At 43.5% G+C, this 14,125-nt stretch overlaps 1 protein-coding gene across 1 annotated transcript; it reads left to right on the top strand.

Annotated features, from left to right (window-relative positions):
- egln2 (egl-9 family hypoxia-inducible factor 2) lies at positions 1-12,975 on the top strand. Its single transcript, XM_046389162.1, has 6 exons — positions 1-225; positions 751-2,234; positions 9,632-9,751; positions 9,931-10,067; positions 11,114-11,181; positions 11,323-12,975. Exons 2-6 carry the CDS (start codon positions 975-977, stop codon positions 11,373-11,375), a joined length of 1,638 nt encoding a protein of 545 aa, XP_046245118.1. The 5' UTR covers positions 1-225; positions 751-974; the 3' UTR covers positions 11,376-12,975.
- Positions 12,976-14,125: the final 1,150 nt, after the last annotated feature.

The raw sequence follows: 14,125 nt of genomic DNA, 5'->3' as shown, positions 1-14,125 counted from the left end.
TCTTTTTTTTTTTTGCGCGTGGGGTGAGGAGGTGATTGAAGGGAGCTTGTGTGGCTCCCTCCGCTGAGAGCGGCTTCGGTCGCCGTCACCTCTCGGATATTATTTATAACCGACAAGAAAATTGGATGGGACGCACACACGAGCAAGACAATCCCGGAAATAACATGCGTACTCTCAGCCTGTCACGTACGCTCAGTGGATTTGCATTGCTGTAGGCTGCTGTAGGTAAGCGGTGGACTCTCTTTTTTTTGTTGTTTTGTTTTTGTTTTTTTTAACTTGATTTTATTTGACGTTATAGCTGCTTTTCAACTGAATGAGTAAATCGGTGTGATGTTTCGCTTGATTTTTTTTTTTTAAAGGAAAGACTGCTAAGTTGGTAATCAATAGCCGATAAAGACGAAATGCCAAAGAGTTTACACACCAGTCGAACCTGATTTTTAATTGTAGGAACATGTGTTTACAGCAGGAATATGTTGTAATTGATAACCATTTTCTAATTCCAGAACAATTTTAGTGAAGATGACCAAAAGTGGCTTTTTGTTGGTGTCCATTCCTCGTCATTTCCCCTTAATTTCTGATCATAACTGCCCTGTTGGCACTTTTTTGCCCTTTTAAAATGATTTCAACAGGCCTGCATAAATAGGCACCTCATACATCATATAAATTCTGTAGCTTAATTAACTTGAGCTCACTGTGACAAGTGCACTGTGCTATTAATAGGCCTAAAGTGTATCATTTTACTCTCCACAGATATCCTACACGGCCTCAAAATGTTTATAAGAGGGATACAAACAAATCCGCAGCGTATTAAATGAGAGTGATATCGGTGAAATAAAGGCAAGCAGAAGACGAGTCGGACATGAAACTTATAACGACTGTGGCAAAGATCCTCTCCATCAGAGAAAGCAGTGGCTCAGCTAGAAAATGAAGCGAGGACGTGAGCTACGTGCGCATCCAGCAGATGACGAGATGAAATGGAGAGCTTGGGACACACGGACCTTTTAAACCCAAGCTATTCCCGCGGATCCGTCGCAGTTTCATCCTCGCAGGACAGAGGGACGAGCGGCCAGCAGCAGCTCGTCTGTGGGGCGGCAGAGATTCATCGAGCGGACATGGGCCTCAACGGCTTCTGCGCGGCGCCGGTGGGGAGTCCAACAGCCGCGGAGTTACTCGCGGGTTTGGCCTCTCAGACCGACTCCCCAGCGATCACTACCCCGACGAAGCAGTCCAAGACCGGCGTACCGCTGTACAACGGCGGGGTGGTGTCTCCATCTGCCACCGTGGAGGGGAGCCACGTGGGCGTTTTGGCTCACACACCAAGCGGTTACCCAGCACAACTGAAGGGGCTGGTGGGGATGACGGGCGGCCCCGCGTACGCTCTCACCAGCAGAGCCTGTCTGGTAGAGAACGGGGACCGGACGGCTCATGAGAAGTGCCCTTTGGGGATAAGGAGGATCAACGGTGACCTGAAAAACAGACCGGTGCAACAACAAAAACGGAGAGGTGGGGAGAACCGGGACATGGGGTTAGGAGCTCTTGAGGGTCTCATGTCAGGGTCGCCGGGGTTGGGGGGTTCTGTGGACCCGGTTTTTGCTTCAGGAGAGTCGGACTCTAAAAGGAGAAGGCTTGCTGATGGAAGCGCTACTCACAAATCTTCAGAGGCCTCCAGAATGGCCCGAGCAGATCCTCCTCTCACGGCCACAGTGAGCACTTCTCAAATGACTGTCAGTCGTGTGCACTATGTCACTCCTCAAGCCCCCTTCACCCCTCCTGCCCCTCATACTAACCAGCACAATGGACATAAGGTGGCTCCTCCAGGCCCGCCGGCTGCCCCCAGCCAGAACTCCCCTGTTGAGGCTGACGGCATCCCGACCCCGCCGCCTCCTGCAGGGGCTGGCTGGTCAGCAGAGCGCATAGCCCAGCAGTACATTGTCCCTTGCATGAAATACTACGGCATCTGTGTGAAAGACAACTTCCTGGGTCCTCAGCTGGGTGACAGGGTCCTCGCAGAGGTGGAGGTTTTAGACCGGAGTGGAAAATTTCGGGGCGGGCAGCTGGTGAGCCAGAAGAGCATACCCTCTCGGAGCATCCGGGGCGACCAGATCGCCTGGGTGGAGGGACAGGAACCCGGGTGTGAGAGCATCGGGATGCTGATGGCTCACATTGATGAGGCCGTCATGTACAGCGCTGCCAATGGACAGCTGGGGGACTGTGTCATCAATGGACGCACTAAGGTGAGATGTGGAGCAGGGTGGGGTCAGGCCGGAGCATGTTTTCCATTCTCCAGAGAAAACAGAGGCTTAAAAAAAGAAAAAAAAACCCCAAACCAAAACAAAAAAAACAACAGCAACAACAAATAAGCCGACATGGGCGTGACAGTGTGATGACATCACTAAGTTGTGGCTGGTTGTGTCATGTCTGCTCTGTTTTCTGCTGCTTCTCTAATGCTGACATGCAGGCAGGCGGACACACACTCACGCCACAGTGGGAGCTGAGTGTTAGGTAGGATGGTCAGGATGAGTCCTGTCGTCTTTCTGGCACGTGAGCTTGATAAGGGGGCAGGGGGGCTGCGGGCTGAGCCTTCCTCCTAAACTGGCCCTGTGCCTGGCTGTGGGCTTGCCTCAGTTTGTCTCTGCCTTCCAACCTCAGGTACCAAGAAGGAAAAATAAAACCCTTTGGGACTCTATCTCGTCTGTCATCACTTTATCTCTGCCTTTGAAGACAACTTTTTCTATCACTACTTTCACCCCTGCAAACGTGGCTACCGCTCATGGTAGGAAAGCGGGGGTTGTTTTTTTTGTTTGTTTGTTTCCTTTATGTCATATCTCATGCCACATGGGATGCATTTTTTGCTTTTATAGTTTACCGTGACTACGCTGCATGCCTCAGTTTCTCATTTCTATTGATAGGTTTCAAATGCCATGCACAGTTACTGCAGCGCACTGTAGGCACTAGAGGACTGAACAGCCTGTAACCATCTTGATTACTCTTTGTCATAGTCCACAGTTGTCCCAGCAGGCACTTCTTTTCTCTGTCCTGCACGCAGCCATGGACATCGTGTTCAGGACAGAGAATCCCTCCCGTCCCTGTAGTGACGATGTCCTCCTGGGTTATCTGAGATAGGTTATGTCAGTGACCCACTCTGGTTGAAGTCCCTTTCATTCTCCATCCTGGATTTAGTCGTATACTCCGCAATCTGATGTTTTTTGCCTGTAGCTATGAAACCCAGTGTAATAGAGTGAATAATAGATTAAGTAAACTTGTCTTTCCACCTGGCTGCTGTCTTTCTCTTTCCGTTCTTTGATCATGTTTTTTCCCTGTCAGCTGTGAGTTAACCCTTACATGCCAGTCTTGAACGTTACCAACATGTTCTCAGTGTTTCAGCAGCCCCCTTTGTTCAGATTTATTGTATAACCGAGATAGTAGTGTTGTAATGGTAGTATTGTTGTTTTCTCAGAACGGTTGGACAGTTTCACACACTGTTGTGAATCCAAACATAAATCCAGTAGGACTCCTGATGAATATCACCTCTGATCTGATCCCTAAATGTACACACAGCATTACTGTTCCCCACAGGAAAATTACGTGAAATCCTTTACCTTCACGCTGGCAACCACAGGTTGACTTCTGTAGTCTTTGATACTGAGACTGTTGAGTAAATGTTAAGAACTGTGCATACAGACATTTTGTTAGCAAACTAGCTAAACTATTATTCATATTAAGCGCACACCGATGTGAGAATTTGTCCTGTCAGCAGTCGTGCGTGGGTTGTTTCTTTATCTGTACCCATCTCCACGTTTGATATAATACCGGTCAGTGTTTTTAGTATCCCCCTTCTTCCCTGTGTATTTGCCCCACAGCCTTGTTCACCCCATCTCTGCCCACGATGCACCTTGCCCTCTGTGCACATGTACTCATTGACATAAGCTGAGCTTGAACTGGTGTTTGAACAGCAACTGACTGGGCATACCTCACATCGGCAGCCTTTGCTCTTTTAAATATAGGCTGGTGGAGCTGCTCTCAGGTCAAAGTCCCACCTGGTCTGTGACAAAATGACAGCAAAACAGGACAGCGAAGTGAATAGACGTGTCAGATTTTTCAAGATTGTTTTTTGTACTTTAGTTCCACTGCACATTTGTTTTTCAAAGGGTTTAAAATATTATGGCCACTGCTGAATGGCATTCTGTTGTCGTTATACTGTTCATCAGTGCAAATATATTGACAGGCCCGATTTTTTATCACTTGAATTGACATTCACGTTAGGTTTGAGAAGTGACTGCTTGGGTGGGAACAGGAGGTTGTCAGAGCTTATTCTTGAGTTGCCACATTATTTTTGGACGCCAGTTTTGTTAGGTTTAACTGTTTTCTATGTTTATATGTCTCTCTGTGCCACCCAGAAGCTTGTTAGGATGTCGTGTTTGCATACTGCTCCCAAAGTTATTCACATTCTCTTTTTAATTCACTAACTGAATCAAGGTAATGAATGCCTGGTAAAAGAAAAAAAAAATGTTTGATTGCCAAATGCCAACCTGTTCTCTCAGTGCCGCACAGTACAACATGTCCCAGCTGGGTGTTCCTGTAAGAGGAGTGCAGGAGACAGCATAGTGATTGATAAAATGATGAAGTGTGCACAAGACAGAGAGGAAGTGATAGTAAAAGAAAGAATCGTGGAGGATAAGGGAGAGGTGCATTCAGATCGAAGGTCATGGCATCTTTTCCGTCTTCCTCCTCTTTGTCAAGTGACAAAGAAACGGAGAGAGGTTTCCCCATTCGTTCCTTCATCTGTTTTCTCTTCTATTCCTTTTTCCTTTCCCCTGTTTTTTACTTCACCCCCTTTCTCCTTCATCTTATCAACCCTATTGCCTACTTGGACAAAATATTTCCCAGCTGTTACCTTGGTAACAGGCCCATACACAGTCAAACTCTGTGTTGTGTATGAAAGGGAAGAATGAGGGGCTGACGAGGCCCGTTTTAATGCCTCACCAGCAGTGGTGTAATAGACTTCGGTTAGTCAGCAGGAGCTGGGGTTTGCTCCCTCTTAGACCATCTGTTTGAAGGATTACAGTCGAAAGGTAAAATGGCTAACGCAGTGAAAGGTGAAGGTGGGATAGTCTTGTTCTGTGTGGAAGGGAGAAGCCGCTCCTTGCAGAGAACGTGATACACAAAGGGGGAGGGGATAGACTGGAAGAGTGGGAGGATAGCGTTAAGTCAGTGAGGGGGGACGATGCAGCAGAAGCTTCAGCATTATGAGAGTGTCTGCTGCTGCAGCAGCAGCAGCATGTCCTCAGATGCCCCTCCTCAAGCTCAGAGGTGCCTCCACGCAGGCAGGAGCCTCACACTAACACATACAACGCAGCTACAGACCTCGTAGCTAGTGTGTTGGAATGGATGGATGGATCATAGCAAGACAAATTAGCCGTTTTGGTGTTAATTTAGTCTCTGATCAGACAGTTCAGAGAGTAACCAGAACCCCAGGGCAGGTTTTAAAAATTAAGACTGTCGGTAATCATTCACGGTTAATATTAGCTTCCAAAACGGTATGAGTGACATCATATGTGTTTGTAGTATCCCCTCGGTGCAGCACCGACATGCTCTCTTAAATGCTCAGTGTAGCAGCACACATGCTGTTAATAGCAGACCTCGCTCAATGTTTTCAACTTTTGTATAAGCTGTGATTAGCCCCTCAGTTTTTGAGGGATTTTAATATCAAAAATGTAATGAATTAAGTAGTCCAGTTGATATTTTTGAGTATACTTACCTAAATGCATCAAAAGTCGATCAAGAGAAAATCGATCTGATAGTTGATAAATTGACTTACTCATCTTTCAAGCACTAAAGCCAAACTGGCTTGGTCCTTGTTACCTCATATTCATTGCAATGTCATTTATTTTCATTGTTTGTTGTTCTAAACATATTCCCTGTGTGCTTCGTATAAAACATTAATGATTAAGCATAAAATGCGTGAAACATGCATACACTCAGACCCACGGAAACACACACAGTGTTTTTCCACCCTAATGCTCAGTGGTGACTCATGCATAATGAGAGCCACTGGGGCCATAGCAGGACTGATTCATTAGGGCTGAGCACACTTGCCCACATTTTCTTTGTTTTATGTTCACATTAAGAATAACTGCTGTAATATAAATTTTAGATGCCAGTTGAATATTCAGTCATGTTAAATCATAATTCTCTCATTAAATGTATTATAAATATTCTCAGCATATGAGGACTGCTACTTGCAAACACTTCAGCCTTTTGTTTCTCACACGTCTGCACAAACCGTCAACCTATGGACCTTATAGAAACACACACGCAGGCCCTTATCACTCTAGTTGGTGCTTTGTTGTTGTGACTCAGCATAAACTAGAGGCTGATACTAAGTAAACGTGCCTTTTAAATGCACCCAAACACAGAGAAAGAGAGAGGGATATCATTTTTCTCTGGAAGTTATAACAAGTTTGAAGAGCCCCGATCAGAGGGTTGTTTTTTATTATTATGTTCTATTGCTATGACTTTAATAATTAGATTCATGGTCTGAAAATAGCCAAATAATACACCATGATGTGTACGTGGAAGGAGTTTTAGTTCACTCAGACGTGCATATGTCTTTAACCTTTTCAAATCCTACCTGTTAGAAACCACTGATAACAGCTGATTTATATCATACCCCGTGTCACATGGGTTGTCTGTGAGAATTCAGTTTTAGAAATTTAGTAAGTAGGCAGTGTTGCTTGACAGTGAGTCAGAGTGGTTTCAACATGACAAATAGCTGTTGTGTTGCACTGTCCTTGAGCGAGACCCTGAATCAGTCCCTGCATTCAGCCTCAGTGACTCACAGACTTTCTTGCAAGTTTCTAATAACCAACAAGAGCTCAGGGCTTTCTTACTGGGAAGGGCTTTTTGAGCTGGTTAAGAGACACTTTTATAAGTTTGCAATGTAGAAGAGTTTGCTTGATTTTGTTGTTGTTCTGTGAAGGCATGGCCATGTTGCCTTCCTGCACTCACGTTTTTGCCACTCTGTAATTAAAATATTTCGGGGCTCGGTGCTTAAGGTTTAAGGTGGACACTGGGACTCGTCCAGGGACCACACAACCTGTGTTTATCACAAGGACTTTTTAATATAATATCCATCTTGCATCTTAAACCGACATCTTACATGTCTGTTAGAAAAGTTTATACGATGGCGAGACGAGACAATTTTAAACTTCTTCATCTACTTCTAGATACTTTTTTCCAGTGTTTTACATCTTTATTTCAAACCCCCCAGAACCTTCCTCACAAACTTCCTCTCGCTCTGTCTCCCTGACAGCAGTAATAGAGGTATTTGTTCAAGCTTATCTAGCGTCTACCCTCCTCTGCCCTCTCTCCACCATCATTCTTCTTATCAGAATGTGCGTGCAGCATTGCAGTTTATTTTGGTTCTTGTCCAGAACAGCCTGTTTTGCCTGCCTGGCTATCACCTTGACAGCCCGGGTGTCTACCCAGCTATGCCATTAGGCCATTAATGCTGGTGCTGGCAGACAAGTGGTTGGTGCCACTAATACTTAAATTTACCGTAGAGACAGACTTCGGTGGAGATGAAGGAGCCAGGAGGGCAGAGATGACAGATAGGATCCCGCTGTGTGACTGAACATTTTGTGTGGTGTGTGTGTGACCATGTGGATGTTCAGTATTTGAGTGAAACTGAACTGAATGCAAGTTATGAAATGATGAATTCACATATTTTTTAATGCCTGAGGTTGGTTTAGACTAAATCATATGACCCTCCTCTTGAATAATTTGCCTGCCTGTTTTGATGCAGGCATCATGGATTTTCAAACTGTGTGTCTGTGTGTGCGTTGTGTTTATGCTGCAGGCTAGGGCTGAGCTGTCTCGTATGGCATATTACATGTTAATTGTGGTTAATTACAGTTGTTAAAGTTTTTTTTTGCTAGTTTGAAAAAAAAAGCTGCTGTCTGCTTGCTGGGAAAACACACAGCATGGATTTTCTCCATGCTTGAACTCTGGAAAACTCCACAGAGTGCCTTTAATGGAACCGCTGCTTGAATGAAAATGTGCAGAAGTGAAGAGACCAAATGTTTGCCGAAATTAAAGGCAATACAGAGTTTTTCTCCCCAATCCCAGTCTAAATCACCCCCTCACTGACAAAGCAGATCATTTGTAACACTATCAGCTGATCTACTGTGACAAGATCTAATTACTGTACAGTAAATCGCATTCGGATTACATTAATCTTTCTAATGATCACTGTGTGCATGTGGATATTTTTATTTTGCGTAAATTTGATGTGTTCATTTTGACGCAGCAGGTCTGGCTGTCAGCTGGAGCCCGGAACTAAAGGTCTGGAGGTTAATGAGCTCTGACTGCGAGCGTTGGTCAGTAATGAGAGCTCACAATGGCGGCTGAACATAGTCATACGCAACTCAATCCAACCCACTTGGCTGTGAAGGAGGAGGTGGGGGGTTGGGGGGGCAGATTGTTCTCTGATTGAAGCCTGCCTACACAAAACGTACCATCCCTCTTTACAAACAACCCAAGAACGATCTTAGAAATCTATGTGAACGCTGTCTGATTTCCTCGGGGTTACGACTCTCACCCAGAGCTTAAGTGATAGTGTCAGACATGTTAAGTCGATACTGCAGCTGTGCAGAGCCTGTTAGCCGTGAATGATAGTGTCCCAGAACTGCGCTGAAGTGATGCAGTGACTCTGATATTGTTACTTCCCATGCAGAACAATATAACTCAAGCCACTGACAGTATCTCCCTCTGCTAGTCAGCCTAAGAGAGAGATAATAGAGACGTTATTACTCTGCAGGCTGCCACGCATCGTCATCTAGAATCCCCCTCTACCAGCGCAGGCTGATGTCAGTCAGCATTTGAATCAGCCGTAAGGAACTGAACACTCGTTACAGCCAGTGTGGAAACTATTTAAACAGCTCCGGTCTGACACACAAGCATGTTTCTGGAGTTTAGACTGGTATGTCACAGTGACATAGTCTCAGCTCATTTTCACCTTGGCGCAGTACATTTATAGTCACGTGGGCCTGTAGTGGCCCTTGTCTGGAATGTGCATTGACTGAAGAGCTCTCACGCAGGTCTCAGTTCCTCTTGGTCTCCCCAGAGAAAGCGGCGCTCTCGTGCTTCACGGCCTCCAACACAGAGACGTCAAGCAGGGGAAATACCAGCGCTTGACCATTGTTTGAACGTGGATACTCTATCTGCAGATCATTTTGTAGCTGGGAACAGCAGCTGAACTCTGACACATTTTCTCTGCGCTTTCTCCCTCTTGTGACACAGATTACATCAGGAAATTTTCACATTTAGTATACAAACGGTTCACCTGGAAAACAGTTATCTGTGGTGCAGAGGTGGACCTTCAGTGGAAGATGAAAGGCAGACACTCGCAGAAGAAGTCTCATCTTCTTTGAGTTGGCTGAAAATTTGGAAATACTGATTGGTCACCACTTGCGCCTCAAACAGTAGCCATTGAGGACAGGTGGACTCATTCGTCACGTTGTCCTGTCCTGTTTCCTACTTTTAAATGCTAGCTGCCAAAAATGCAAGTTTTTCTAACAACAGAAAGTTACTGCAGTACCAAAACTAACAGTTCAATCTCTTCTGGTTTTAGGGCATGGTTGCCTGTTACCCAGGTAACGGGGCAGGGTACGTCCGCCATGTTGATAACCCTAACGGTGACGGACGATGCATCACGTGTATCTACTATCTCAACAAGGACTGGGATGTCAAGGTACAGTTAGAAGATCAATGTTAATATAGAAAATGTTTTTAACTTTTGAAAAGGTTGAGTATGTGTCATAAATGAGGGTCACCATTAAATAATCTACTTCCAGCTTTAAGTTTTTTTTTTTATTGTAACATTTTCCATTAAGTAACTTGTGTAACTTGTGTGTGTTTGCATGTTTGTAGAAGCAAGGAGGGATGCTGCAGATCTACCCGGAAGGCAAAAATGTGGTAGCCAACATCGAGCCTCTGTTTGACCGGCTGCTCATCTTCTGGTCTGACCGCAGGAACCCACATGAAGTCAAGCCAGCCTACGCCACTCGGTTTGTAACTATTAAAACATGTTTAGGTCTACTAAATCCGTAGAAAATTACTGCATGATTTTATATTGTATGAGAAAACACACAGGCACAGTTGCAGCTTTGCCAGTTGTGCACATCTAGTATGTTTTATATTTAACACCGTGTTCATTACAGTGAAAATAAACTGCAAATACGTTTTGGTATTATGTTACACAGAAAGAAGATATATACTTGTTTTCTCTTTAAGTCAGTTAAGGAGGACAGAAATAAAATCACATTAAATTAAAAAAAAAAAAGGATCCACCCCGTCATAGTTTCTTTGATGCTTCGATATGAGATCGGCCCACTTTGCAGATAAACGGATAAACAGACTCATGTAAGCACTTGCACACATAGTTGTTTAAATGATGGCACCAAGTAGTTGCGTCCATTGAAGGCACATGACACAACACTTGTGTGTTGCCTCTCCTCTCCTCTCCATCTGACTGCTGGGGGGCGAGGTGGAGCCGGAGGCAGGAAGTATGTGTTTCCTGGGGGGGGTCGGTGGGAGGCAGAGGGGAGGAAGGTTCGATTGCAGGACTCGTGCTGGAGAAGCACAGACATGAGAGACAGGAATAAACAACACAGCCCCACAGGAGGAACTACAAAATGTAGAAATTAACCCTCCGCTGCCCTGGACATCTGCTATCCTGGACAGTCAGTCAGCCTTTCACAACATTTTTTTAATCTGTGTCCTCCGGTTTGTGGAAAAAAAAAAGAAAAGATCAAAAACGATAGATAGATAGATAGATGGATACTTTATTGATCCCGAGGGAAATTCAAGCATCCAAAAACCACATCATTTTTGGCAGGCGATTTGGCCTTTATTGCAGATGTTTTGTTTTAAGTCATTGCTTAAAACAAATTTGTGTTTGAAAAATTTCTCTTAATGTCAGTCATTTGATGAACTTTTCATCAGCAGTTTTGCTTAAACGTTCACTAAAACACTGCTCATTTTTATATATTGTGTTGACAAAAGAGGATATTAAGCTTTTTTAAAACCTCTTTTTCCGTCTTCTGTCTTCCAGCTATGCCATCACTGTCTGGTACTTTGATGCCAAAGAGAGAGCTGAAGCTAAAGAAAAGTACAAATTGGGTAAACTTCTTTACAGTTCATTGCCAGCTTCACTTACTTAAATAGCTTGTTTATGCACCATATCACATCTGGTTATATTTGGCGCAGCTTATTATTGTATGTGACTAACTTTTTTTTTTTGTCTGTCGCTCGTGTCCATAGCAACAGGACAGAAAGGTGTTCAAGTGCCTGTCACTCAAAACAGCAGGACATAAATCTCATCTAATCACTGGAGAGCACTCCGAAAGTATTATGTGCCTTCCTGAACTCTTAATGGACGTCGTGATCAAGGGAGACACGGTGAAACTGTCGGTCATCTCTGCAGCTCCGTGCCACTTTGACAGCGTCAGGCTGACGTCATGGGCTGTGATGAAATGTTTCCTTGCCATGTGATTGGGCTGCTGATCAAAGACATGGCAGATAAAGAGCACAATGGACTGGATTGTTGTGTGGCAAAGGCGAGGTGAGAATTAAGTGTCACGGCAAAAGGAGAACAAAATGACATTGATGCTTCACTGAATCATGTATGAAGATGAAAAACTGAAAACAATGACTCCTTAATTTGATTTTTTTTTTTGGCTGTTTTGCGCTTTCATTTATCAGTGATGTGTTGGTGTATTGAGAAATCATTGTTTAACTCTGCTCTGGTGTCATATTCAATTCAAACACAAGGAGAATGATGGTGAATCAGTAGATAGATGGTGTGAGGAAAAGCTGTGCAAGAAGGAGAAATCAATGGCGTCATCCCTGCAGTTCCTTATTTCCCCTTGTCTGTGATGTGGTCCCCTTGTCTCATGATGTGGGCAAATGTGTACATGTGGTTGGTGTAAATAAAAAAAGCCAATAAAAAACAGAGGCACAGAAACGTTACAGCCCTTGACAAGGCATCAAGTGGTTGTAAGCCATGGTGCGGTGGGAAGTTGTTTCATTCAGTCAATCAAGCACTAAACCCAGACATCACAGGGATATAACTTAAACCTTGCATGAGAATAACTCTACATTGTAGTCTTACTCTATGTAGCACACTAAGTAGAGTTCAGGATGAATTCCAGGACTTTCTTGCGATACCTTTTAGCAAAATTTTAGTGCAGCAAAATCACTTAATAATCAAGCATGAATCATTTTTTTTAAGTATTGCAATGTGTGAAATGGATTTTTAAGACTACAAAGCTTTTCTAAATGGTGTGCTCTCTTTATGACTGCAATACACCGCTCACACTTGAGACAAGAGGCAAGCTGTGCAGCCACGGGGGGGTCAAAACAGGGTGTGATGAAACTGAGTATGTTTTCTGTGATGGCGTGTGTGTTTGTACATGTATGCTCATTGGCCTCTCTTACCTGTTCTTAACAAAGTGGAAACAGTCATGTGGACACTTTCTGTCCAAACAAACACACACCTGTACAATTAAGACCATTTACGGTATAAAGCACAGAGCTAAGCATACATCGTATGTGAACTGCAGGGTCAAACTACTGTCTGCTCTTGTGTGGGATTGAGTGTTTGTGTATAAATGTGTACTGGCACGTGTGTGATGATTTCCACTGTCTCAAAGAGGGTCACAGGTATTGTCTCAGTGTATTTTAGACTGGTTAAAGAGAAGGTTATTTTAAAAAGCACTTTATTGTTTGGAAATACCATGCGTGAATGATAAAATAATTGAAAATGTAGATTAATGCCTTTATGCTGTGGATAATATTGTCATTCAAATGCAATAGAAACTAAAATGATGAGAACAAATGGAAATTGTTTGCCTTATTTTTTATTTTATTTTGGGGTGTTAATTAAAACCTGTTTTCTTCTGTACACAAAAAAAATTGTATTTGATTTACTGGGGGGAAAAAAATCTTAACTGAATCCCAGTTTTATTCAGGTAGGGAGATGAGACCAAGAGAGCAGCACCAGACACATTTTCAAAACTAAATGCAATGCATTTCAATCACATGCTACTTGAGGGATCAAAATCCAGTAAACTGTAATCAAAAACCAAGTCTGTTTGTCAGTCTGGATAGGACATACAGATAAAATAGACATCAAGACAGCCCCTTCAAATGTGTCAGAACTGTTATGAGATAACCATAACTGGAGAACAGTTTCAGTCATTTTCTAGTTTCACTGTCAAGGAAAGTACACCAAAGCTCTTGTGTAATTATGGTCTAATGTGAGAGACAAAGGGCAAAAACAAACCAAAGCCTCAAATTAGTCTTTAATTACAGCAGTCAACCTGAGTGGTGCAGTGCACTGAACAAGAGTGGGCAGCTCTATGGTAATTATCACAGCTTGTGACATACTGTGCAGGACCCAGAGACACTTAGCAGGATGCACATCAAACATCAAAATATATCCAATACTGGCATGACAGCTGATTTGTTTCTGGCTTAAAAGACCTTGAAAATGTATAGCATGCACAGGTTGTATGTACTCCTCTATGTGCAGTGGTGCTGAACACGTAAAAATGTGTCAAGACTTTCCAAGGAAAAAAAAAGACATCTCTAATCAAGAACATTTAAGAGAAGTCTACACTGTCTCAAGGTATCACACCAAGAATGTTCAAAGGAATCTGAGTATTCTTCAGAATATAAACACAGATAGCACCTGTATGTGAGTGCAGTATCTGTCAAAAGATAAAGTAAAACTTGCTCTCGTGACTCAGCATGTAAATGCTACCTGAGAGCTCGCTAAGCTCTGCATTACAGAGTAAATGATTCAAGTCAAACCATCAGACTGAGTGCACGTGATTCAAGAAGGGTTTACAGAGGTTTACAAAACACACTCTGCTGTGGTTTTGTCCCCTGCTAATCAATGTTTCCCTCAGTATGATATGAACTTGTGAGAGATCTAAAAAAAAACAGAAAACACAACGCTTCCTATCCTCTGCTGCTGAATTAGTATCTCCAAGACACTTATTGCTTCCCTTACTGAGCTTTTGTTTCCTCGAGTTTGACTGGTAAGGAAGTTTTTAAAAAA

This window comes from Scatophagus argus, chromosome 5, assembly GCF_020382885.2.
Source record: "Scatophagus argus isolate fScaArg1 chromosome 5, fScaArg1.pri, whole genome shotgun sequence".
Classification (NCBI taxonomy): Eukaryota; Metazoa; Chordata; class Actinopteri; family Scatophagidae; genus Scatophagus; species Scatophagus argus.
The sequence above is the reverse complement of the archived record's forward strand: the minus strand, read 5'-3'. Positions and strand labels throughout refer to the sequence as shown.